Source organism: Saccostrea echinata, unplaced genomic scaffold, assembly GCF_033153115.1.
Source record: "Saccostrea echinata isolate AGI-Se365-2 ecotype Australia unplaced genomic scaffold, CSIRO_AGI_Sech_v1 ptg000054l, whole genome shotgun sequence".
Lineage (NCBI taxonomy): Eukaryota > Metazoa > Mollusca > Bivalvia > Ostreida > Ostreidae > Saccostrea > Saccostrea echinata.
In genome coordinates, this window is record NW_026889803.1 from 50985001 (window position 1) to 51010117 (window position 25117).

The following is a 25117-nucleotide window of genomic DNA, read 5'->3' on the forward strand; positions in this document are numbered from 1 at the left end:
ATATGTATTACAAGGGGGGAGTCTGGTAATGAACAGCATGGCCAAAGTTACTCAGGTGAGCGATGTGGCCCATGGGCCTCTTGTTTCATTTTCATCTTCTTCTCCAGAACCATGGGGCCAATTTTAACCAAACTTGGCACAGAGTATCCTTGGGTTAAGGGGATGCAAGTTTGTTCAAACAAAGGGTCACACCCTTTTCCAAGGGGAGATAATTAGAAAAAAGTAAAAAAAAAATAGGTGAGGTTATTTAAAAACCTTGTTCTGAAGAACCACTGGAACAGAAAAGATGAAAATTATGTGAAAGCTTCCTGACATAATGTAGATTTCTGACATAGTGTAGATAGTGAATATTGTTCAAATCATGACTTATGGGGGTCGGGAGTGGTCACTATGAGCGATCAAAGTTTTATATGGGTATATGTAGGAAAATCTTTAAAAGTCTATTTGTCAAGAACAGTAAAGCCATGAACAGTCATATTTCTATAGAATCATCCACAGGTAGTGTTTGTTCAGGTTTGTTCAAATCATGATCCCAGGGGGAAGGGTAGGGCGACAATGGGCAATCAAAGTTTTACATAGAAATTAGGGATGTCAACGAGTACCCAGTTAACCGGGTACTCGATCGAACGTCCGAGTATCGAATACTAAAATCGCTAATCGGTTACTTGGATGTATTTTTTTTTTTATTTCAAAGAACAAAGTTTTTTTTTTTATCAAAAACTCATCAAAAAAATGCAACTTCAAAATGAATTGTCCATGTTTACCTTGTTATTAGCGTCACCCACACCTGTTAATAACCCGTTATTGTCTGTGGCTGTGTACTTGTTTATACAGTAATTACTGTGACCAATCACCTGGTACACAGCTGTTATCACCTCTTGTTGCCCGTTATTTTTTGGGTGGCTTTAATGATTAGTATTTAATGAACATCGTTTAATGAGGGTTTATTATCCTAAAATAATTTAGTTCACATACAGTAGCGAATTCGGACTTAAAAAGAAATGCCTCTACTACTTTAAAAAGTAAAGAAAAAAAAAACATTAGGAAAGAACTAAAGATTTTAAAAATGTTTAAAATTAGCTCTCAAAGTAAACATTGCGTATATTGGGAAACATTCAACATGCATGTATTAATTAAATAATATACGTCTAGCGATCTCGACACCGTCTCTTTCTTTAAAAACAATTTCTTGCGCTTGTCTAATCATTGCAAAGCTGCGTTACAAATTGTCTTCCTCTTGCGTTGTTCAAATCGTTTTCCTTAACAAGAACTATAAACCATTTTTAATTATTGATGTATTTATTGTTGTCTTTTGTGTTTATTTGATAAATCAATTTAGTTCAAAAAATCATTTTCGTTTTGCTCGATGTTTGTGTAGAGGCATAGAAAACATTAAGAAAATCATCGATGGGGTTAAACAGGGGGCTTAACTGGTCTCAATAAAATTAACACATTTGTATTTTACAATTTTTTCGAGTACCCGGGTACTCGATTGGAAAATCATCCGAGTAACCGATTATCAAATATTGACCGATTTGACATCCCTAATAGAAATACATATAAAACAATCTGTAAAAATCTTCTTCTCAAGAACAGCATAGCCATAATCAGTCATATTTATATGGAATTATCCACAAGTAGTGTATATTAAAGTTTGTACAAATCCTGACCACTGTGGGGAGGGTGTGGCCACAATGGGTGATCAAAGTTTTACATAGGAATACATAGAAAAAAATCATTAAAATCTATTTACCAGGAACAGCAAGTCATGATAAGTCATATTATTAAAAAAAAAAAAAATCCTTGGATAGTGTAAATTCAAGTTTGTTCAAATCATAACCTCTGGGAATAGGCTGGGACTACAATGGGTGATCAAATTTGACATGGGAATATATAGGTAAAAGAATTTGCTGATGAACAAGAGGGGCCACAGTTATTCAAGTGAGCCTTGTGGCCTGTGGGCCTCTCGTTTTTATGCTACAATAGCCCATGATATTTTCAAAAGTGAAAAATCATTCACAATGTCAGCCTTGCAAGTTTTTGACCAACTGAAGGTGGTATTTTTGCTTTTCAAACCATATTATTATGATATCCGTTCAACATTATATGAGGTTTATATATAGTACCAGAATTAACCATGGCAATTTATGCACAAACTGAGGTGACCACATTACAAATGGTTATGATCTTTAGGTAAAATAAGACATGAATATAAACACCTTAAGTTTCTTATGAATGACTACAAAATGGCACAATACATTCACAATATTCTTACGAATAGTGGTGAGTTGATACAAACACTGATGTACATATATTATAAAATGTATCTGAAGTGAGTTGTTTGAAATTCTCAAACATCAAATCAAAAGTCTGAGGGTCAGAGTAATGGCTAGAGTGAGGAGTTCTGATTATCTTTGGTCTTTTCATGAATTAATTGATCATGGTCTTCAGGTTCTGTGGAAAATGCAGTTTCTTTCACTTCTCTTAAATTCTTTCTTTTTCTTTTAGATGTCAATTTAATTCTGACAGGATTAACATCAGACAATGTCTTATACATGTATAGTCAGATTGCACATGCCTTTTTTCATTCTAACTTCCAATCACACAGTACTTATGTTGCATTGTCATCAACTGCCCTTTTTCACATCATGTACATGTACATGGAAAGGTATACACATTCCTATTAATTTGAATAACACTCACAGTAATCTCATACTATGGCCAGGATTTGTTTTGAGTATGTTCAAAGCAATCACTGTTTTTGGTGAATTGCTGCAATAAAATACAAAAAAGGAAGATATCCTATGACTATGATGATAACTCCAAATTTTTGAATTCATAATTAAACGTAGCTCTAATCATGACTGTGTAATGGGCTTAAATCTGTGTATTGGTTTAAGTGCAAGGCTGGCATCACATGACTAATATGAAGATAATGAGCTAAGAACTCAAGTGTGAATGTTTTTCAGCAGATGCATAACTTTTTAAAACAGAAACTTGAGTTGTTATTATACCAGTAAGCTTCCATATTATTGGTGTGTTCTTTTACACAGATGATCATAGAACTCATCAAGAACAAAATGTGCTGTATTCCCATCGTGCTGTGTGCTTGGTTGTGTAGTTACATTAGTGTTGTACCAGACAAAGCCCGTGAGAAGCCATTACAAATGATACAGATGTTACAAGCACCTGCTATGAATCCAGATCCCGACCTTAATTATAATGAAAGGTAAACCTCAAATTACTTGATATCATAGTTCTTGATATTGAAAGAAAGAGTGCTACACTCAGTAGAGTGTAGCATAAAAGTGCAGCAGTGAGAAACAAGAAACATTTGGATAAAATATTATTGTCTTGAATTTAAGCCTCAGATGAAATTTTGAGAAAGTATTGTTAAGCCATGTGAATTCAGATGACTGCACTAAAATAAACTATGCAGCTGAACAACAAATTTCATTCAATGCCAACATTTCTTTTCCAACAGATATGCACTTATGTCTCCCATCCTTCAGAAACTGATTAATGACATACTGCCTGTACCTCAGCGAGTGAACTTTACAAACTATGTGCCATCTGACAAGCTACCCAGTGAGGTCATGGATGAGTGCATTAAGAGTGTGTTCAAACGTGGTTGGCTGGACATTAAATCTGTCCAGACGTTGGAGTATCTTCTCAATCTATGTGGATCTGACTGGTTTTGTGACAGATGTATAGAGGTAGATTAAAAGACACATATATACATAGCTTTAATTCCTGGTGCCTCATTATGTCGGATGACATGTAAGTTTAAAACGTATGAATTCAAAAATGAAAATTACATTAAAGTAATAAAAAAATAATTACAGGCAATGCTAGAGAGTAGTCGCCTAGAGGACTTGATGAAGGCCTTGAGTCTAGTGTATGCTATTTTCCACATGGACCTGGAACACATAACCCTTAGCCTGCTGTTCCACACCCTGCCACGCTTTCTTCAGACCACACACTATCACCCCCTGCTCACTGATCCCCGGGGCAACATACTGGCCAAATTATCAGTCATGGTTCTAGTGTCAGCACAGAACTCAAAGAATGCTGAGAAAGGTAAGGCTGTCTCATACACAAACTAAACACATTCCCTCAGTACATATACTGTATACTAGTATATATATGTGGCAACTTGTGTTTATCGTTCCCTTCGAATTTCATTTTTCAGTAAGTTTTTTGTTTGTGATTTTTTTTCACTCAGAAAATATGAAAACATGTACATGTAAAATTGATTAAGGAATGAATTTAAAACCCAAAGTATATGAGTATAACCTGGTTTGGGAAAATTTATGCTTTATCAATTGTGAAGCAATTGATAGTAAAGCATAAACTGTGACAACCCAGGTTTTACTCTAAGACTGGGTATCCTTCATTCCTTTCAATTTAATTTTCTACCACGAAGGGAAAAAAAGATGTTTTGTCCTCAAAAATTACATTGAAATGTACAGAATTTAAATATAACATCAAGTGGATTTATTCGTTTTTGACAGGTCTTTTATTGCAGTGTATCCCTTTTTAACACTCTTTTATCTTGTATAGGCAATACAGATTATTTAATAAAGTAATTTTTTCAACCTATCAAATAGTGAACTACAATCTGAATTAAATTATTTCATTTAAGTCATGTATTAAATGTTTCTAGACACTATACCACATTTGAGAAGGGGCAGAAAGCGGTCAAGGAAAGAGGTGGAGCTTGAGGTATAGTAAGATTGTATGATACTAGTACCTGTATACATGTACATTACATATGTAGAAACAAGAACCTCAAGAGGAACCTGTTTTATCAAACATTCCCAATATTTTGTTTCATTAACACTGTTGGTTTGTTATCAGGACATGGAGGAGACAGAATGTCGGCCCGTGAAGCGAAGCAAGTCGTCATCTCTGGAGCCACAACTCACACTGGATTCTGAAGGATTTAACTTTGGTAAAATTCTTAATTAATTTAAACAATGTGAACCATATTCTTTAAAATAATTATTATTATATATTTATACACTTTCAGATTTAAGGCAAATCAGTAAAAATTTCTTTATAAGCAATCAATACACATGATCTCTTTATCCATATTATGATCTCTGTATTCACATCATGATCTGTTTAATTTATACACATCATATTCTCTTTAATTTACATGAATACACAGCAAAAGCAGTATAATCTCTATATACAATTCATGACCTCTTTAGCACAATATGATCTCTTTAAACACATTATGATCTCTGAATATATGTTGTGATCTTTTCAAGCATGAATTCCTTAAACACATCATGATCTCTTTAAACATAATTTGTTCTCTTGATATAAACCATGATCCCTTTAATCACATCATGATCTCTTTAAACACATCATGATCTGTTTACACATCATAATCTCTCTCTTTAGCAAAGAATGATCTCTTTACACACATCATGATTTGTTAATGTTCATTATGTTCTCTTTAAACACAAACATGTTACAAACAGCTTAATCACAATGTGATCTCTCCACATCATCATGATCTCTATGAGCATATTATGATCTCTGGGCACACCATGACCTCTTTAAGCCAAACATAATCTCTGAGAACATCATGACCTCAAATACATCTTGATCTCTTTAAGCATGTGTTCTCTTAATTTATATACATCATGATCTCTTTCATACACATCATGATCTCTTTAAACACACAATCTCTTTAAATTATACACATCATAATGTATTTTTAAAAATACTTGATCTTTTTAAGAACATCATGATCTCTTTATACACATGATTACTGTGTATTTTCTCTGTACTGAAGAGGAAATAATATGTCTGCTTTTTTTTACAGATTTTCTAACAGCTAAGGAAGATGGAGAAACTTCACCAACTTTTGATGCAAAAGATCCATTAAATAAATCTTTGGGTAAGCATATAAATGGTTTGTATTACTTAAATTGTCTTTAACCTTTGTACAAAAATTGCCTTCTATTACCTAATGTCAGACGACAATGCAAATCTTTTTGTAAAAACCCTATTTCTGATTCTTTTTAATTGCTTTTAAATATTGAAAAAGTATTTATTGAAATAATCTAAGGGTATCTGTGTACAAGTATTGGGAAAGTATTTATTGGAATAACCTAAAAGATATCTGTAAGCAAACAAATTTTTAAATGCCCACTCACAGAGTACAAATGCTGTATGTAGCAGTTTTGGCTAGAAGAGTAAATGGTTTTTCCCTTTTCTTTCCAGCTAACCTGATGCGTTTGATGAACGCTCTATCCCAGGACAGCCTCGTCTCACCTAGACTGAGTTTTATCATAAGTTTTGTTCGAGAAGCCATCAACTGTGGCAGTCAGAATGCTAAGTTTATCCTGCAGTTCATGCCACCACAAATGGTTTGTAGTCTTACATGTATATGTATATAATGCACGATATACTGGTAATATAGAAATTACAGTAACTGGGGCTTGCAACCATTTGAAATTGCCCTATAGTAATTACTGTTTGTCGTTCTGTCCATCCACATTTACTAGTATCCAAATTTTGTCTAATAACATTTTTTGTTGTTCAAACTTGGTATGTTATTTTAAGAGGCAGTAAGACATTTTTTTAATTCAAGCTCGATTCTTTTTGTCATCCAGTTAGGAGCTGGGGTGTAGGGGTAGAAAAATACATTAGCAGAGATGACTGCTGAAAATGTTCTTTTTGTAAACATACAATGATTGAATGAAAGCTGCAGTCACTAACAGTAAATGTACATGTACTTTATTCCATGAGGTCATAATTTCATGGAATCACAATTTCTGTTTAATCCACAGGTAGAAAGTTACACAGATTTCTTACATTGCCACTGTATGCCTTGAATGTACTTTCTGTATGCTGGGACAAATTGCTGCGGAATATTTGTCACCCCATACACATTACATAATGTAAATTAATACCACACAGAAAAAAGTACTTCTACATGTAGTAACTATTCAACACTATAAACAGACTTCCATGTTTGTTTTACTTTTGATGGAGTCTGGTGAATTTGGACCTGATCAATTCAGTCCATGGAATAAAGCCCCTCACCTATAATTTGATACTTTATTTACAATGTCTTATTTTGTATTTAATTAAAAAGAACTTTTAAAATTGTTTTTTTTTATGTTCAACACCTTGTTTGATGCTACATATTTATAAAGGGTTCAATCACTTGATCTTTTTTTCCCTTTTCTGTCAAAGTAAGATGTAACTCAACATGTTATACATGCACACTGCCATACACTCTAAAATCTACGTAATTTACAGGTATCCAATCTTCTGAAAAGCGTACAAGGTGTTTTAGACAACAGACACATTCTTCATATCTGTGACCTCACAACAAGTATTGGCAGGAAAGTAGCAACTCAAGCCATCTGTCAGAATTCCAAGCTTCAAAGACCAGCTAACAGTGCTTAAACATGACAGTGAATCGTTGGTTTTGTTGAGAAAAAAAAAAACACAAGACATATTAAATAAAAGGTGACATTTTTGAACAAACTTGAAAAATAGTGATCACATCAGTTCTAGTAATAAAGCACGGACTGAATTATACCTTTGTATAGGTATGAAAACCTATTGTACATGTATATCTCGCTTCCTAATCATATGAACTTCATTTTTTTTCAACAGGAGTAAAAATAAAATATTGAACTTCTTAGCTTTGTTGTGATGAAGTAAGAGATATGAGAAAGACATTTTTAAAAGTGTATTATTCAGACTTCTATATGATGATATTTTTTATAATGAGCTTTCTCATTGGTCAGTCTCAGTATATAGCCTAGCTGTCTCCCTGGCCCCACTTCATACGTCTGGGGAAACTCCTCCCCCTGGGGCCTCGAGTAGATTGTGTGCATTATCTGTTCCCATTTGATAGGATGAGTCAACTGTTCACACAAGTTCTTCTTTATCTGTGTTGGATTATCATGAAGTTTCCCTGTGTAATTGTAAAACACTCTGTGTTTTGATTTCAGCTGAAAAGTTGCATCTTTGACAGCTGAATACATGTCATCTACTGCTGGTTTCATCAACGTTGTGTGAAATGCTCCACTAACTGAAAGTTTTTTACATCCACTCAAACCAAAATGTCTGGCGGTGTCAGCAATAAAATCTAAAGCCTGTAAAAGTGCAGAGTTATAATATAGATCTATATATATTACATTAAATGTCATCTTTACTAAACATACAAAAAATCTGAATTCATTATGCATAACCACTAAATAGTAATGAATTTTATAAACTGTGTAAATGACTACATTACTCTTTGTAACCAATACTTTGTGGTAAGAAGGGAGGAAGCCAGCTGTCTGGACCTCAAAGCAACTAGCCACTAGTCTGTGGTAAGGAGTGAGAAAGCTAGCTTACAACTTACTTATAATGACTGGCCACTACTTTGTGGTAGGGAGAGAGGTGGCCATCTGTCTGGATTTCTTACTTTATTATGACTAGCCACTACTTTGTGGTAAGAAGTTAGGAAGCTAGCTGTAAGCTTACTTATTATGACTGGCCACTTCTTTGTGGTATTGAGTGAGGTAGCTAGCTGTCTGGACTACTTACCTTTTTTTTATGACTGGCCACTGTCTGGACTACTTACTTTATTCTGACTGGCCACTACTTTGTGGTATTGAGTGTGGAATCTAGCTAGCTGGGTTTCTTACTTCATTATGATAGTCATTTCTTTGGTGTAGCTAGCTGTCTGGAGTACTTACTTTATTATGACTTACCACAACTTTGGTGTAGAGAATGTGGTTGCTAACTCTCTGGAGTACTTACCTTATTATGACTAGCCACTGCACTGTTGTAGGAAGTGAAGTAGCTAGCTATCTGAACTACTTACTATATTATGACTAGCCACTACTTTGGTGTAGGGAGTGAGGTAGCTAGCTGTCTGGACTACTTACTTCATTGTGACTGGCCACTACTTTGGTGTAGGGAGTGAGTTAGCTAACTGTCTGGACTACTTACTTCATTGTGACCAGCTATTACTTTATGGTAGGGAGTAAGGTAGCTAGCTGTCTGGACAACAGGGTTGGTTATGCCACACTCTGTAGAACAGTACTTGATGGCTGCCTCTTTAGCAAGGCCAAGCTTTGACTTGTGGGTAATGGACACTGTCATCATTCCACTACCAACTTCCTCTGAGGCTTCCTGCATGGCATAGGCTCGGGTTTGTAACACATTCAAAGCTGTAGAATTATTGAAAATATTGTTATAAATGACCAATATTTGCCCCCAAAATCAAACTTTGATGGAGAAATATATAATTATGTTCTAAAACAGGGGGATATCTGCAGACTTCAAAGCATTTGAATATTTTTATCAGCCATGACACCATATGTTAGTTATGATGTCAGGAAAATGATGAAAATTCATAATTTCCATGACTTGTACAGAAAAAGGTGTATATGTATATTACGTCGATATTTTGAGTAAAAGTCACCAAGCGCAGGTCTGCTCCAAATCATTGTTTTGATATGTGTGTAGAATGATAATATCAATGAAATATGTAAATTGTGTTCTGTAGCAGGTTTGCGCTCCATAAATTTTATAGTAAAAATTGAACAAATTTTGTCCATTTTCTCCTTCTTCTGAAAAATAATACACATTACAAATAGTTTGTGACATCAGAGAAACAAAAATTGCCATTAACCTACTTCCAAACTGTTATAATTTTTTTGTTAATTTATAATAATAATATACAATTCAGCACATTTCCAGGAATTTTCAAAATATGACTTTTGTGGGGACAAAAACATGCATATACCCGTAACCGCATGTAGCTCTTTACGGTCCTACTAAACAGAGAACCCTAGAGAACTCTAGAGAACCCTAGAGAACTCAAGGTTTATTTGGTGAATTCAAATAAATATTAGGCATAATTGGGTTGATTTTTACTTTAAAAATCATATTCTATCTATATAGTCAGTAATAAAGTTATTTTATGAATGTTTTCCGCCGAAAATAGTTGAAAAACGTAAACAGGTAGATGGCGAAATATTTTATGTCATCCCGATCTCGATGGAATTTCAAAAACGTTTATTATTAATTTTATCACAAGTTTACAATTCTTTTTCACATTTTTTTTTTATTTAATACTATTTTTAAAGTTATGTAAAACTCTTAGCCATTCACTTTAATGTAAAACGTATGAATAAAATTAATTTCTTATTACTTACATAATGAAAGGTATGATAAAAGTCTTCAGAGATTAGTAATCTGTTAAAATTATTCATAAAATGTGTCAAAATGTTCTTTTTTCAAATTTGATTTTGTTTTTGTTTGATATACTGGTTATCTAATACATTCAAATTTCATTTACAGACCATAAATAATTCAAAAACATTAGGGTTCTCTAAGGTTCTTTAGAGTTCTCTAGGGTTCTCTGTTTAGTAGTACCCAGCTCTTTATCATTTGAGTATGCAAATAATTCTTTTTAATACATGATAATGTTATTATTAATGGTAAATCTAATAACTTTAGAAATGAGAGGTGAGACTATTTAGGAAGAACACTTGTCTAATTCATGAAATCATTACAATTGCTTCCTACCGTCAGCCAAGGACATGACACCTGCATAAACACAAGCTGTGATCTCTCCCAGACTGTAGCCTGCTGTGTAGGTTGGGTTCTGGAAAACCTGGAAAAAATCATTAGATTAAACCACCTAAATGCAAATTCAACATACTGAATTGGACTGAAATGTGTAACTTTGTACAAAAGAGATAAATAAAAAAAAAACCAAATACTTCTGGATGTAATTCCTTCATCATTTCAACTGCAGCTAATGATGTTGCAAAAACGGCAGGCTGACAGTTAATTGTCTTATCTAGTTCATCTTTTGGACCAAGTAAACATAATTTCAGTATGTCCTTCTTGAAATGTTCATTGACTTGTTCATACAGTTCTTTGACCCCAGGGTAGTGTAAGGCCATTTTACCCATCCCCACAAACTGGCTCCCTTGTCCAGGAAACAACAAGACAGAAAATCTCTTATTCACATAAAACTTTTTCCTAATTACTCCCCGTGTTTGAAGTGAACTACTTGGATCAACTAATGGTTTATCACTGCTTGGAATATCAGGTGGACCTCCTTCTGTAGGAATTTCGTTTATAACTCGGTCAGCTCCCGCACTGGTATCACTTGGTGGCTCATTGTCTCCACCATCGCCTGTTGGACCATGAACCAATCTGGCGTGATTTTTAGTTACGATTGATTGCGCTTTTATTTTAAGCACGTTTCTAACCCTAAACAAACGATAGTGTAAGTGCATTGTCATGTGTTTCATCTCGACTTCATGCTGTCACATTGACCGGATGTGAAATTATGGAGTCGAACAGCGATATGTCGTGAAACTGTAGCCTTGTAAAATATTTAGATTTTTTAAGTAAACATTATTTTCAATGTTATAAAGATGTTGTGTATATAATTTGACTTAAATTATTTCAAACCAGAGATATTCTATTCTTTTAATTACTTAATTATTGTCGTAAATACTTTTCCCGCGGATTTCGAACACGTGACATAAACATTGCCTTCCTCTTTGCTTTGTTCGGGAAAAGTGGGTGATCTTGAAGAACTGGTAAGAAAAAAACAGCATACATAAATCTGTTAAATGTACACTCTTTAAATTAAGTAGTCTATGTATTTACTTTTAAGAAAACGCACATAAAGTTATTGTTTTGATCCGATTTAATACATATCATATGTAGGCCTACCTGCACATACTTTGCATTTTCTTTTAAAAAAAGAAAAATACTGTCTGTTTTGTTTTGGACTTTGAAATATTTGTGATGAATCAATTTTTTTTATATAAATTACTAGATAAGTCATGTCTGATCCATTAACTCCACGCCGCAGAAGTAAGAGGGGGAGAACAGAGGATCCCAACTCTCCAGCTGCTGAGGAACCTGTTACACGTAAGATTTCTGGCGGACATGTAAAGTGCGTTCAGTAACGAAGGTGTTCGCTTGAGAAATTAAAACAAGAAGTCAAAAATGAACCGAAAGTATTAGCAGATACATTTAAGTGAATTGATTGATAGCAATTCTTGCAGTTTTTAGCTCACCTGAGCCGAAGGCTCAAGTGAGCTTTTCTGATCACATTTTGTCTGTAGTCCGTCTGTCCGTTTGTCCGTCTGTCTGTCTGTCTGTCTGTCCGTCCGTCTGTAAACTTTTCACATTTTCGACTTCTTCTCAAGAACCACTGGGCCAATTTCAACCAAATTTGCCACAAAGTATCCTTGGGTGAAGGGGATTCAAGTTTGTTCAAATGAAGGGCCACGCCCTCTTTCAAGGGGAGATAATGAAGAAATAGTGAAAAATTAGTAGCATCTTTTAAAAATCTTCTTCTCAAGAACCACAAAGCCAGGGAAGATGAAACTCATGTGGAAGCATCCTCAGGTAGTGTAGATTCAAGTTTGTTCAAATCATGACCCCGAGGGGTAGGGCGGGGCCACAGTGGAGGATCAAAGTTTTACATAGAAATATATAGGAAAAACCTTTTAAAATCTTCTTCTCAAGAACAGCAAAGCCATGATGAGTCATATTTATATGGAAGCATCCTCAGGTAGTGTAGATTCAAATTTGTTCAAATCATGACCCCCGGGGGTAGGGCGGGGCCACAATGGAGGATCAAAGTTTTACATAGAAATATATAGGAAAAATCTTTAAAAATCTTCTTCTCAATAACAGCAAAGCCCTAATTGGTCATATTTATATGAAAGCATCCTCAGGTAGTGAAGATTCAAGTTTGTTCAAATCATGACCCCCCCCGGGTAGGGCGGGGCCACAATGGAGGATCAAAGTTTTACATAGAAATATATAGGAAAAATCTTTAAATATCTTCTCAGGAACAGCAAAGCCCTGATTGATCATATTTATGTGGAAGTGTCCTCAGGTAGAAGTTTGTTCAAATCATGACCCACTGGGGTAGGGTGGGGCCATAATGGAGGATAAAAGTCTGAAATAGAAATATATAGGAAGATATGTTCTGATGAAGAACTGCAAAGCCATGATTAGTCATTTTGATATGGAAGCATCCTCAGGTAGTGTAGATTCAAGTTTGTTAAAATGATGACCCCAGGGGATAGGGATGGGCCATAATGGGGGATCGAAAATTTTACATAGGAACATATAGGAAAATATCTTCTTCTCAAGAACTGAAAATCATGTTTAGTCATTTTGATATGGAAGCATCCTCAGGTAGTGTAAATTCAATTTTGTTCAAATGATGACCCCTGAGGGTAGGGTGGGGCCCAATAAGGGGATCGAAAGTTTTACATAGGAACATATAGAAAAAAATTTCTTCTCAAGAACAGAAAAGCTATGTTTAGTCATATTGATATGGAAGCATCCTCAGGTAGTGTAGATTCAAGTTTGTTCAAATGATGACCCCTGGGATAGGGAGGAGCCACAATGGGGGATCATATTTTTACAGAGGAATATATGGGAATTTTTTTTAAAAATCTTCTCAAGTACAACAAAGCCATTTGTTGTACCCCCCCCCCCCCCCCCCCGTAATCTTTTCAATACTGAACTGATTTGTGCTTTTGCCTTGCCAGTGTGCTCAGGTGAGCAATGTGGCCCATGGGCCTCTTGTTTAAATCCCTATGATAATGTATATAGAAGGCAAATTACCTGAATTCCCATGGCAATTGAAGAAATCGGTTTAATGTTTCCTGTTGTTCAGAAGCTGGCCTTTCATCTGAATTCACCTTGGGCAATATCTAATAAAGCTGTCTGAATAGGGGCCCGGGTGCAATGGGTAAGATTGTAACCCCTTTACAAAAAAAACCTTTAAACAATATTAAAAAATATTTTTTGAAACAATAAATTCTTCGCTAATTCTGCTAGATTTTGTTTATTAATATATAAAAAAATTACCAAGAATGAACCGGACCCTACCCCGCTACCCCCTTTTCAAGAAACCAATGACCCCATCTAAGGTCATTGATGGAAAAAAATTTCAAAATTCTTGTGTTAAGTTTTTAAAAGCAGTCAGCAAGGCAAACCAGCAATCCTCTTATGAAGACATTCTAAGAGAACTTGTGTCTTCCTACTAGAGCAATTAATAATAAATGATGTTTGGATGTTTATTTGTTGTAACTTTTCCTTTTGTTTAATCTAATAAACCCTTCCCATTTCCTGAAGTAAAACTTGTTTTCATTTTTTTCTGCTCTTTTGGAACTAATCAGAAATATTGCTAAATTGGTATGAAGGGAAAAGTGAGAATTGAATTGCCAAAGATAATGAATGAATTTTACACTTGGTAAGACATGAAAATTAAAATCTGTAAATGTCAGCAAGGAAAAAGTTTGACAATCTTTTCTGAGGGTTTTCTATGAAAAGAGTTTAATGCCACATGTTTGAACCCTCCTATGTGGGATAATACTGTACAGGAGCCTTGAATATACTGGAATTTAGGTAAAAATTTTGTTCATTGCTCCTCAAAAAAAAAAAAAAAAACTGTACAAAATATCCCCCCCCCCCCTTTTAAAAAAATTGATCTTGACTGATTAGGACCATGGTATGAAGTCCCAGCAAAAAATTGCTGTATCATTTACTATGTAAATTTTTTAAAAATATTTTTTCATAAATTTCTTTTTAAAAATTGGTCTTTATGTTAGATGTCGTAGAAGCCCATATTTTTTATTAATTTTTTTTATGAACACGGCTTACAGAACTATGAGTACATTGATTTCTGTTTTCAGCTTCAAGAAAAGCAAGATCAGGTGCTTCCACTCGTAAGTATTTGCTTTTTGGATCTATTGTGATACATTCAAAAGCTTTCTGTTGCATGTATAAATATAAATATAATGGTTTCCATAAATATAATGGTTTCCTTTAGCATCATCAACAAGAAGCAGTGCTAGAAAGACGCGAACTTCTCAGGATGAAACAACATCCCCTCCATCCAAGGGTAGACGAATTGATAGTTCTCCTGGCGGTGATCTTGAACAGTTGCCATCATCACCACAGTCAGGGGGAGTTAATCAAGATAGATCCCTGTTCTCAAGCCCTCCACAGTCAAGACTTGGAGGTAAAAATCGCACCTTAAGCTCAAAAATAATTATTGTATGTGTAGATTAATGATCAAGCACAATCTTTTGAAAGCTACCCTCATTAGTTTTTGAAAATGAGGGACACATTATTATGTCATTAATCCACCTGTATTATCTTAACAAGCTCCCACAAGTGAGATTGACCTTAGTTCACCTTTGAACTACGGAACCCCTAGTTCAAGAATGGGTGGTCCTATGACCCCAGGAGCTGCTGGCACACCCATCCGATCGAGACCTGATGTCAGAAGTGACCGCAAAATTCGCCAGGTTACCATTGGAGGTTCAGACCCTAGTGTGAGTGTTATGAGATTTAATACTTGCAGAATGAAGGGAGAGTTCATAAATAAGTAGGAGCGTTTGAAACTTTACACGTAATGTATAAAAAAATCACTGTATATGATATGACTTTGGCATTCTTTTGGTAAAGAAGGCATGTAAATTCAAATAGCATGAAGACCTATGATATACGATAATATCATATTTTGGAAGTTAATTATTCTGGATGCAAGAAGTTTGATTTTAAGTAAAAGATATTCATTTTTTCCACTCTGAAACTTAAACATCTGTTGTTTTCTTTTTGTTTTTTCTCATAGGAGCCAACAAGAATTACAAGTGAGATTAGCAGTGACCCCAATGCAGGACCACAGCTGGTTATATGGGGAACTGATGTGGTAGTCAGTCACTGCAAGGAAAAGTTTAAGAGGTTCATCTGCAAGTATGTCGACCGAAACGTAGCAGAGGATGAACAGTTTGATGGGATGGACATCAGTCAGCCCTACTACCTACAGAGGCTAGAAGAGGTATAACTGTTTAATTGTAATAATTCTTGTAGGACATGAATTCTTGGGTCTCTTCTTACCGCAAAAAAAATTGATACCTCCACAAAAATTCGTGATTTCACAATATGCTAGATATAAATAAATATTGAGCTCACCTTGACGAAGTCCAGATAAACTTGTTCTATAGTTGGCGTTAGTGTTTAAAGTTTTATAAGCAGATCCATTCCCAAGTAACCAAACTTGCATGAATGATGCATCTAGCAGTGATGATTCTGTTCAGATATTTAGCGGAATTCCGCTAATTTGAATCCAAGAATCCGATATTTATGAGTGTTTTCCGATATTTCGATACATGGTATTTTTGCAGCGATTCGTTTGTGTAGTCCTTGGTTTGATCTAGTCTGGATCATCCAGATGTTTGCTTTTATCTTCAAGTAATGTAAACACAAACGTAGGTATGATTCAGACTTCCTTACACTTATGGTGTGGCGGTTCATTTCAGCCAGGTCAGGATGTAAAAGTTGTTGAACAAACTGTCACACTTCAGTCTTTTCACTCATTTAAACCTATCTTGGGGTTGCTAAAGCCCATATTCCGTCAGCCCCTCGACCCCCAACCTATTTCAGATATTTTGGCCAATTCACAGAATCATCACTAATCTAGGGATGCACACTACCAGGTATGCTTCAGATGCTAGATCTGATCTTTAATTTTCCTGGTATTTAAACAAAGGTTTTGGAGTAGGTCATGAATCATTTCCTCCTCTGAGACTGTAAATTATGATTCTTCTTAGGATTCTGCTCACTATAGGGAGTAAGGGCTATGTAAATATTAATCCTACCCAGATCAAACTTGAATAGAGGTTGCATCTAAGAATGCATACTACCAGAATTTGTTTGGTGTGAAACTCTGCTTCACTTTTAGGTAACATTGAGGAAAGCTTTGTAATCATTGATTACCTTTGTTGATTTCAAGTAAATGACAATAATGAACTAAATGTGCTGAGTTAATTTAAGAAGTGAATGAATAACAAAAGTGAAGTAAAGGAAAGTCCTTCAAATTTGAGCATTTTTTAAGGGATTTATAGAGGAGCTGAAGTAAAACATTACTTTTGAATTGGGTGTTATTCAAAGCATTATGTGAATTACAGGGCACTAATTGTTTTTTTTTTCAGATAAGTTTAGTTGGAGAACCTTTCCTGAACATCAATTGTGAGCATTTGAAGGAGTTTGATGCTGACCTCTACAGACAGCTGGTTAATTACCCCCAGGAAGTAATTCCTACCTTTGATATGGCTGTCAATGAAATGTTCTTTGAGAAGTTCCCTGATACAACTCTGGAACACCAGATACAGGTTCGACCAATGAATGCTGATCGCACCAAGAATATGAGATCACTCAACCCTGAGGGTAGGTTTTACTTGGTTAAAATGATTTTAAAATTGTAAAAAAATCTAAAGTGAATAACTTCTGTGTTAAATATAAACTTTTTTTTTCAAAAATTTATAAATTATGTGAAGTACCTTAAAAAAAAATTAGTTTTAGTTTCTGTGAATAATTTTACAATTGTTGCAGTTATTATTGAATTCCTTGTTCATTAAGATATTGATCAGCTGATTACAATCGGTGGAATGGTGATCAGAACAAGTTCCCTTATCCCCGAGATGAGGGAAGCCTTCTTTAAGTGTTACGTCTGTGCCAACACTGCATCTGTAGAGATTGACAGGGGGCGTATTGCTGAACCCGTGCTCTGTACCAACTGCAACACCAATCACTCCTTTGCATTGGTTCACAACCGATCTCAGTTTACTGACAAACAAATGATCAAACTTCAGGAATCACCAGGTAAGATTTAAAACTTGTCTGTCTTGCGCATTGTGTCACACGATAGGAGGTGAAAAACAATGCAGCATCAGATGAATGTAATAGTATTTACTTCACAATTAGTTTAGGGTTTTACATTGAAATGAAAATTTAAATACAAGTTAATTGACATAAATTCTGAATATTTCATATTTATTAAGCTGTTCACTATGAGTTTTTTTTCTTTCTTATAAAAGTAAACTTCCAAATTAACAAAGAAAAGCATTAACAGATATACATGCAAGGTACATTTTGATTTATGTTTCTAACAAGACTAGTGTAACTTCAAATAACCATAAAATCAACAAAGAGAAACAACAAGAACTCTCCTTACAACTTGAAGAAAATATAGTACAGGTAAACTTCGTTATCTCGACATCGACGGGACCATCGGAAAATGTTGAGATATCCAAGGTGTCGAGATATCAGAGTTGAGACTTGACATCCAAGATTTCATTGCATAGCAAAACAGACAAGCTTATTATAATATGTACATGACTTCAGTATAGACTGCAGCTCAACATATTTCAGAATTCCCTCTATTTTTATTAAAAATCTAAGAAGTTATTTTAAAAATCTTTTTTATAAAACGTGTTCTTTATCGAAATCATTCAAAGTTTTAGCACAAAGTTACAGCATTCTTGTGTAACTTGCCTTTTTGTCGGAACAGGATTTGAAATGCGCTCTATAAACTTCGAACCGTATAAAGTCGATATCCGATATACGGGAAAAAAAATTTTTTTCTTATTTCATTCAGAAAGAATGTACATTAAAATCAATTTTTTAAAGATTTGTGTTTCTAAACTAACATTGTGATGTTACAGATGCATGAATTACAGCTGATTCGGTCAATCGAGTCTATAAATGGATTGTTTCCTGTTGAATACATTTTATCTACAAAATATCATTAAAACATCTTTTAATTCTTTAGTTTGAATTATTCAGTGTGTTTGTTATTCATTATAATTTAGTTACCTTTTTCAGATTTAAAAGTTATGCTAGCTTTTGATATAAATAACCGTCTGTACATTTACGCAGAATCGTGTAGATTTAGCAATGATATTGCCCAAGCTGAACATTAAGCAAACTTCTCAAAGATGCCGAGGGGGCTTGGGAAACACAAACACAAACACAGTCTATAGAATTAATTAAACAGCGTGCAGTCAAAACGGGGGTGTGAAAGGTGTGAAATTTTGACGTCAAAAAACCCGGAGTTGTCCGCGCGTGACGAGCAACCCTATCTGACAAACGGGTTCAGTAGAGCAGAAAATTGCCGATGTCGACATATACCAGGTAAATTTTGCTCTTGGGACTGTGAATATATGTCGAAATAACCCGGGTTGTGGACATTACCGAGGTCGACATATCAGAGTTTTTGCAAATCATTTATATAGTAAATACTGCCGGGACCACTGAAGGACGTCGACATATCCCATGTTGTTGACATTATCGATGTTGAGATACCGAAGTTTACTTGTATTTGAATTTAGAATTTCAAGCCATATTTTATTCAAGTAAATAAGGGTTTTGAAAAAGTCCTGAATACAAGCTGTCAATACTTCCATATGGTGTATTGATGCACGTTGAAATTGCCATTGTATTACTTTCAATATATTGATAATGATTAACAGCCCTATTTCAAATAAGCTGTATGAAATTTAGAATAGGGTACCTGACTATTGTTTCAGAATGGATCTATGTACTAAAGAAATGATAGGATGAAAAATTGCCAATTCTGTTTGCAACAAAAAGTGGTAAAAATTATTATACATGTAGCTCCAATTTTAGACCTGGTATATCATTATATTGACTTTTGCATTTATCTTAAATGTTTCAGAGGACATGCCACCTGGCCAGACCCCTCACACTGTGGTGATGTATGCTCACAATGACCTGGTAGACAAAGTTCAGCCCGGAGATAGAGTGACCGTCACAGGAATCTACAGAGCCACGCCCCTCAGAGTTAATCCTCGCATGAGGAATGTGAAGTCTGTGTATAAAACTCACATTGATGTAGTACACTTCAGGAAAGTGCATGAAAAGAGATTGAGAGAGGTTGATGATGAAGGAGATGGGTTAGTAAAATTGAGTTTCAAAATAATTATTCACAGTAAATATTTTTCAGAAGGTTTTTACTGATAATTAGCCTTCATTTTCATCAAGTTACATTTTGGTTAAATGTACATGTATATACAGTGTATAAATGATTTATTGTGCATATATTAATCTTTTTTCCCAGAAAGGAAACTCTGATTAATGAGGAGAGATTGAAAATAATTAAAGAACTTTCAAAGAAACCAGATATTTATGAGCGTCTAGCTAGAGCAATCGGTAAGTTCTCACAGGTTTGTATTTGAAAGTGATATAATCTTTTTGTAGTTCTATTTTTCCTCTTCATGAAAGTAAAGAATTTCCAATTTGTCTGTTTAATAGCTCCAAGTATTTATGAAAATGAAGATATCAAAAAAGGGATTTTGCTGCAACTGTTTGGAGGCTGCAGAAAAGATTTCTCACATTCTGGACGTGGAAAATTCAGGTACTGAAGATACCAAATTGACATATTATTTGCTTTTAAGGGAGACAAAATTTTTCTTGAATTTTGATTGTTGTTTATTTATTTGTTAATCAATTGGAAGACGAATATGGGCAAGAATGAAATTGTGGCAAACAGATAGTCTTGTGTAATTACACAAAAATGAAGTTCACATGGACATGAAGGGATTTTCAGTAAATAAGTTGGATAAAGAGATTATGATTAAGATTCATCATACCCTCTGTGCAGACACCTAAAATTTTGCTATAACAATGATTTTCAGTCTTATTTTGTCATAAAAATATGCATAATTCAGCATATCTTGTGTGGCAAAGCTAGGAAAAAAAGATCTTAAAACTTGACTAATGGTCATTTATTCCTGTGAGAGTTACCTCTCTTAGCAGCGAGCCACTGAACCTTAAGTACATCATATATGAAATTACTATGTGTTTTTCAGAGCTGAGATTAACATCTTGCTCTGTGGAGACCCAGGCACCAGTAAATCCCAGTTACTTCAGTATGTCTATAATCTGGTTCCCCGTGGTCAGTACACGTCGGGTAAAGGATCCAGTGCTGTTGGTCTGACAGCCTACATCACCAAGGACCCCGAGACAAGACAGCTGGTCTTACAAACGTACATTTGTATTAAAGTTATATTGTATTTCTTATAAGCTTAAAATGATTTTCCTTAAAGGCTTACTTCAATGACTTCAGAAGTCCAAAAGCTAAAAAATAGTATTTATGCAGAAAACATGCTCATCTGTATGATCAATAAGTCATTTTATGACATTTTGATGTGGCATGATGATATTGTTGATTGTTTTACAGGGGTGCTCTGGTATTGAGTGACAATGGAATCTGCTGTATCGATGAATTTGACAAAATGAATGACAGTACAAGATCAGTCCTTCATGAAGTCATGGTCAGTCAAAAGCTTTGAAAAACTAAGTATACATGTATTTTAACTTCACAATAGTAGCTCCACATTCTGTTTGATACATTTAGTAGCTCCACATTCTGTTTGATACATTTATATGTATAATTATTGCATAATGTTTATTCATAGGAACAACAAACTTTGTCCATTGCCAAAGCTGGCATTATCTGTTCTTTGAATGCCAGAACATCTGTTTTGGCTGCAGCCAATCCTGTAGAGTCACAGTGGAACAAAAACAAAACAATCACAGAAAACATTCAGTTACCACACACCTTACTTTCCAGGTAAATTTTAATCAGTGCCCTTGCACCTTTTACTGTAGATAGACTTTTAACAGTTGATTAACTGTGTTAAGTCACCCAGCAGTAGTAATAGAGGTGAACATATGCATGTTTAATGTAAGGATTATATACAGTAATAGTAAAATTTTTAGAATTGAAATAAATTCTGATATTACCAATTCAAAGGTTTGACCTGATTTTCCTGATCTTGGATCCACAAGATGAAATGTTTGACCGAAAATTGGGAGGACATCTTGTGTCACTGTATTTCAAAACACATGAAGATGAAGAAGATGAGAACTTGGTTTGTAGAAACAAATACATTCGAAATAAACACTCATCACCCCCTCTTTCCAAAAAAAAGTCAACAGAACAAACATAAATGATCAATTTAAGGACCGCTGATCTCACTTTTATATCTATGTCTGGACGTATGTTAAGAATGTATGTCTCTTTACTTCACAAGTTCAAATTTCTGTTAGCAATGAACACTTTTTATTATAGGACATGAGTATTTTGAAAGATTACCTGACATATGCTAAGAAATATGTTCAACCAAAGATCAGTGAAGCAGCTGGACAAACCCTGATTGAGTCCTATGTCAACATGAGAAAGATGGGAAGTGGAAGGGGTCAAATTTCTGCCTACCCAAGACAACTGGAATCGCTTATTCGATTGGCTGAAGCTCATGCCAGAATGAGACTTTCCAATACAGTAGAGATTGCTGATGTGGAGGAAGCCAAAAGGTAATGGGACTCATAGGTTAAAAATGATAGGTTAATAAAAGTTGATAATCAAACATTGTTGATATGCACAAGGTATAAGGTTTACACGTATTGGATGCTTGATGTCTTTCCTATTGGGTGCTTGATGTCTTCAGAAAAATATTACTTGCTCAAAGATTTATTCATGTCACTTCACTAACTGTAACCATTGGTTATTTAATAACTTTAAAAAATATTTATTAGAAAGTATCATTATAAGAATACATGCATGTGGGTACGAAATATCCTCCATAAATTAATTTGTGGATAATACAGGTTGTACAGAGAGGCTCTGAAGCAGGCAGCTGTTGATCCATCAACTGGTAAGATAGATGTCACCATCCTGACTACAGGATTGAGTGGAGCAGCAAGGAAAAGGAAAGCTGAGATCACACAAGCCCTGAAGAAAATCATACAGAGCAAGGGCAAAGTGTCCACACTCAAACACCAAAAACTGTACGAGGAATTCAGGGAAAACTCGGATTTTGTAAGTTGTGTTCTCTGTAAAATTTATCTGCTGTGAGTGAAGAAGTATATGCAGTGAAACCTGTCTAATCCAACAAGCACTGGGAGACCAATTTTGTGTCCGAGCAGTCAGGGTGTCCAATTACACATTGTGAAGAACATGGAAAATGGTAAAGGTTGTAATTTGCAGAGAAACAGATTGCACAGGTGTTGGATTAGACAGTTTTCACTGTATCTTTGTACTTACAGGCATTGGTTATGGCTTTCATACACTTCCCACTAAGGCAATGTAAAAACAGCCTTCATGAAAAAGAAAAGGATTCAGCCCATTTGTAAATTAGCAGTCCTCTTACATGAATTTTTTATGCCCCCCCTGCTATAAACTGGCCGGGGCATATAGTATTACTCTGTTCCATCATCATTGACTTTCTGTTCATTATCTCGGCAACAGTTGCACACATTCAACTCAAATTTAACGTATGGATACATCAAAGGAATACACAGGTCAAGGGATGTATGTATAAGGCTGAAATTGCATGTACAGGTATTTTACTAGAAAATATAGGTCAAGTTCGAATTTGGTCATGGTCCGATGATTTTTGACAGAGTTATCCCTCTTGAACTTACAAAAAAATTAAAAAAAAATTCAGTTTCCGCTCTCTTACTTTTGTAGGGACTTGGCTATGATATTAGTTGACCAAATCGATCTAAACAAACAATTTCACAAAACATTCAAATTGCCATCTTATGACGCAGTGTCTTAAAAAGTATAAGCATTGCATATAGAGCCACCTTAATAAGGCTCACATTGTATAGTTCTTATCTTGGTTATGCCCCTTGAAGGTAGGAAAAAAATCTTTTGTGCAAACAAATTTAAAACTAAATACGGCATTTGAAATGTTGGCTGCCTGCGGGGGCATTCGTGGTGTTACAAAACATCTAGTTCCGTCCAGCAGTCATAGATACAGTGTACAAGTTATTTGAGGAGAAATGAATGAAAATATTCAGCTTCCATTTTACTTGTAATATAAGTTATTCCTACAAATGTTATCCAGCCTCTTTTTTGTTGATTTTTTGTAGGATTTGATTATATTACTTTCTTTCAGGCAATCACCAAGGATATGTTTGATGATGCCTTGAAGGAGCTGCAGGAAGAAGACTTTTTGATAGTGACCAACAAGCTGATACGACTCTGTCAGTAAGCTGATGAAGGACAACAAAAATACTGTATAATTTATACATGTAGAACAACAACTGTATTATATACAGCAACTCAATTTCCATCTTCAAACAGTGCTTTATGTTTAGTACATTTGTAAATTAATAATCTAGTATCCACTGCTTTGGAAAGTATTTGCATGTTAAATATGAAAATACTATTACAGAAATATAGATAAATTTGTCTAAATATCAACAATGAAGTTGTACGCATTAACTTTAAATGTATGTGTATATCTGTCCTTGTATATTGCCAATGTTATCTTTTTGATTGAATGTTTGTTTTTGTTACACTCTTTTGGGAGACAAAAAGATCCACCAGTTGTGTTCAGTTGTACATAGATTAAAACCTCAAATGAAATTGTATTCTTGCTGCATTCTGTATATACTTTGAGCTTTATAATAAGGAGGGCTTCATTAGTTGAATCAGTTCTCTACTATGGATTAATTTTTGCAGTAAAAGGAAATTGTTGAAAAGCACTTTGATTTTGTATTACCTGATGATTAGTGTGCTCGCACATTATTACTGAGTATTGTGATAATATGTGGTGTCTTTATTGGTGTTGGTGCCTTTGCCGCTTAGTTCTTAAAATTTTTATAAGTCTTATATGTAGACTTAAATAATGCTTCAAACTACACAGATAAAAGTGCTATGTACCACAACATATATATTACTCAAGTTCTACATGATCGGAAAGGTATGTTCATCTGAAAAATTTGTATATCTTATTCATGAATATTTCTGCATATATCAAATGTAAAATTTGATGTTTAACATAGGTTTGAATCGGTTGATTAGCATACAAGTTAATTGTTGACATGTTCCAACACATAAACATTTAAAAAGAGTATGTGAGAGTGAAATATTTTCATTACTGTATTTTTAGATAGCAGTGTTTTTTTGCTGCATGAACCACTGCCTTTGAATTCACTGCCAGCAAATGAATGGCATTATTTTCATAAAAATCTTTTTATACATGAACATGTATGTAAACTAATGTACCTTGATAACAATGAAATAAAATTATGAACAAATCATATACATGTATTTGTTATGTTTGCATGGATCTTCTAACTCTTGAATTGTTAGCTTAGCAAGGAAGGTTTTTACAAAATGGTCAATATGCCAGCTTTTATTTTTATGTTCCTGTAATCGGAGATTCTGGGGCATATAGTTTTTGGTCTGTCCATCTCTGTCTGCAAT

The 25117-nt window shown here is 34.6% G+C and overlaps 3 protein-coding genes across 4 annotated transcripts in view; 2 read left to right on the top strand and 1 right to left on the bottom strand.

Annotated features, from left to right (window-relative positions):
• Positions 1-7672, top strand: part of LOC133206321 (mediator of RNA polymerase II transcription subunit 24-like) — a 23416-nt gene extending 15744 nt beyond the window's left edge. For both annotated transcript variants that reach the window (XM_061342274.1, XM_061342275.1), the window contains 8 exons: positions 3054-3229; positions 3485-3716; positions 3846-4080; positions 4667-4725; positions 4861-4954; positions 5840-5914; positions 6241-6386; positions 7285-7672. In XM_061342274.1, coding sequence (XP_061198258.1) covers positions 3054-3229; positions 3485-3716; positions 3846-4080; positions 4667-4725; positions 4861-4954; positions 5840-5914; positions 6241-6386; positions 7285-7434 — 1167 coding nt within the window. In that variant the 3' untranslated portion in view covers positions 7435-7672. The remainder of the gene's footprint in view (positions 1-3053; positions 3230-3484; positions 3717-3845; positions 4081-4666; positions 4726-4860; positions 4955-5839; positions 5915-6240; positions 6387-7284) is intronic.
• On the bottom strand, positions 7487-11335 carry LOC133206324 (malonyl-CoA-acyl carrier protein transacylase, mitochondrial-like). The gene is made up of 4 exons (XM_061342282.1): positions 10761-11335; positions 10564-10651; positions 8980-9200; positions 7487-8132 (listed from the first exon to the last, which is right to left on the bottom strand). Exons 1-4 carry the CDS (start codon positions 11298-11300, stop codon positions 7731-7733), a joined length of 1251 nt encoding a protein of 416 aa, XP_061198266.1. The 5' UTR covers positions 11301-11335; the 3' UTR covers positions 7487-7730.
• Positions 11336-11538: 203 nt separating this feature from the next.
• LOC133172622 (DNA replication licensing factor mcm4-A-like) lies at positions 11539-24951 on the top strand. The gene is made up of 18 exons (XM_061307554.1): positions 11539-11594; positions 11837-11931; positions 14724-14756; positions 14861-15052; positions 15199-15368; positions 15668-15874; positions 17028-17262; positions 17455-17697; positions 19553-19790; positions 19955-20046; positions 20149-20251; positions 20706-20882; positions 21077-21170; positions 21315-21469; positions 21653-21770; positions 21971-22212; positions 22507-22717; positions 23802-24951. Exons 2-18 carry the CDS (start codon positions 11844-11846, stop codon positions 23895-23897), a joined length of 2694 nt encoding a protein of 897 aa, XP_061163538.1. The 5' UTR covers positions 11539-11594; positions 11837-11843; the 3' UTR covers positions 23898-24951.
• Positions 24952-25117: the final 166 nt, after the last annotated feature.

Bases quoted from the DNA above. Each gene is read 5' to 3' on its own strand.
- LOC133206324 (XM_061342282.1), bottom strand. From the start codon at position 11,300: ATGAAACACATGACAATGCACTTACACTATCGTTTGTTTAGGGTTAGA. The intron at 9,201-10,563 runs GTAGGAAGCAAT...ATAATTCTACAG, and splicing joins TGTCATGTCCTTGGCTGACG to CTTTGAATGTGTTACAAACC. The intron at 8,133-8,979 runs GTAAGTAGTCCA...GCACTTTTACAG, and splicing joins TAATAGCTGGTCACAATGAA to GCTTTAGATTTTATTGCTGA.
- LOC133172622 (XM_061307554.1), top strand. From the start codon at position 11,844: ATGTCTGATCCATTAACTCCACGCCGCAGAAGTAAGAGGGGGAGAACA. The intron at 14,757-14,860 runs GTAAGTATTTGC...GGTTTCCTTTAG, and splicing joins AAGATCAGGTGCTTCCACTC to CATCATCAACAAGAAGCAGT. The intron at 19,791-19,954 runs GTTAGTAAAATT...CTTTTTTCCCAG, and splicing joins GTTGATGATGAAGGAGATGG to AAAGGAAACTCTGATTAATG.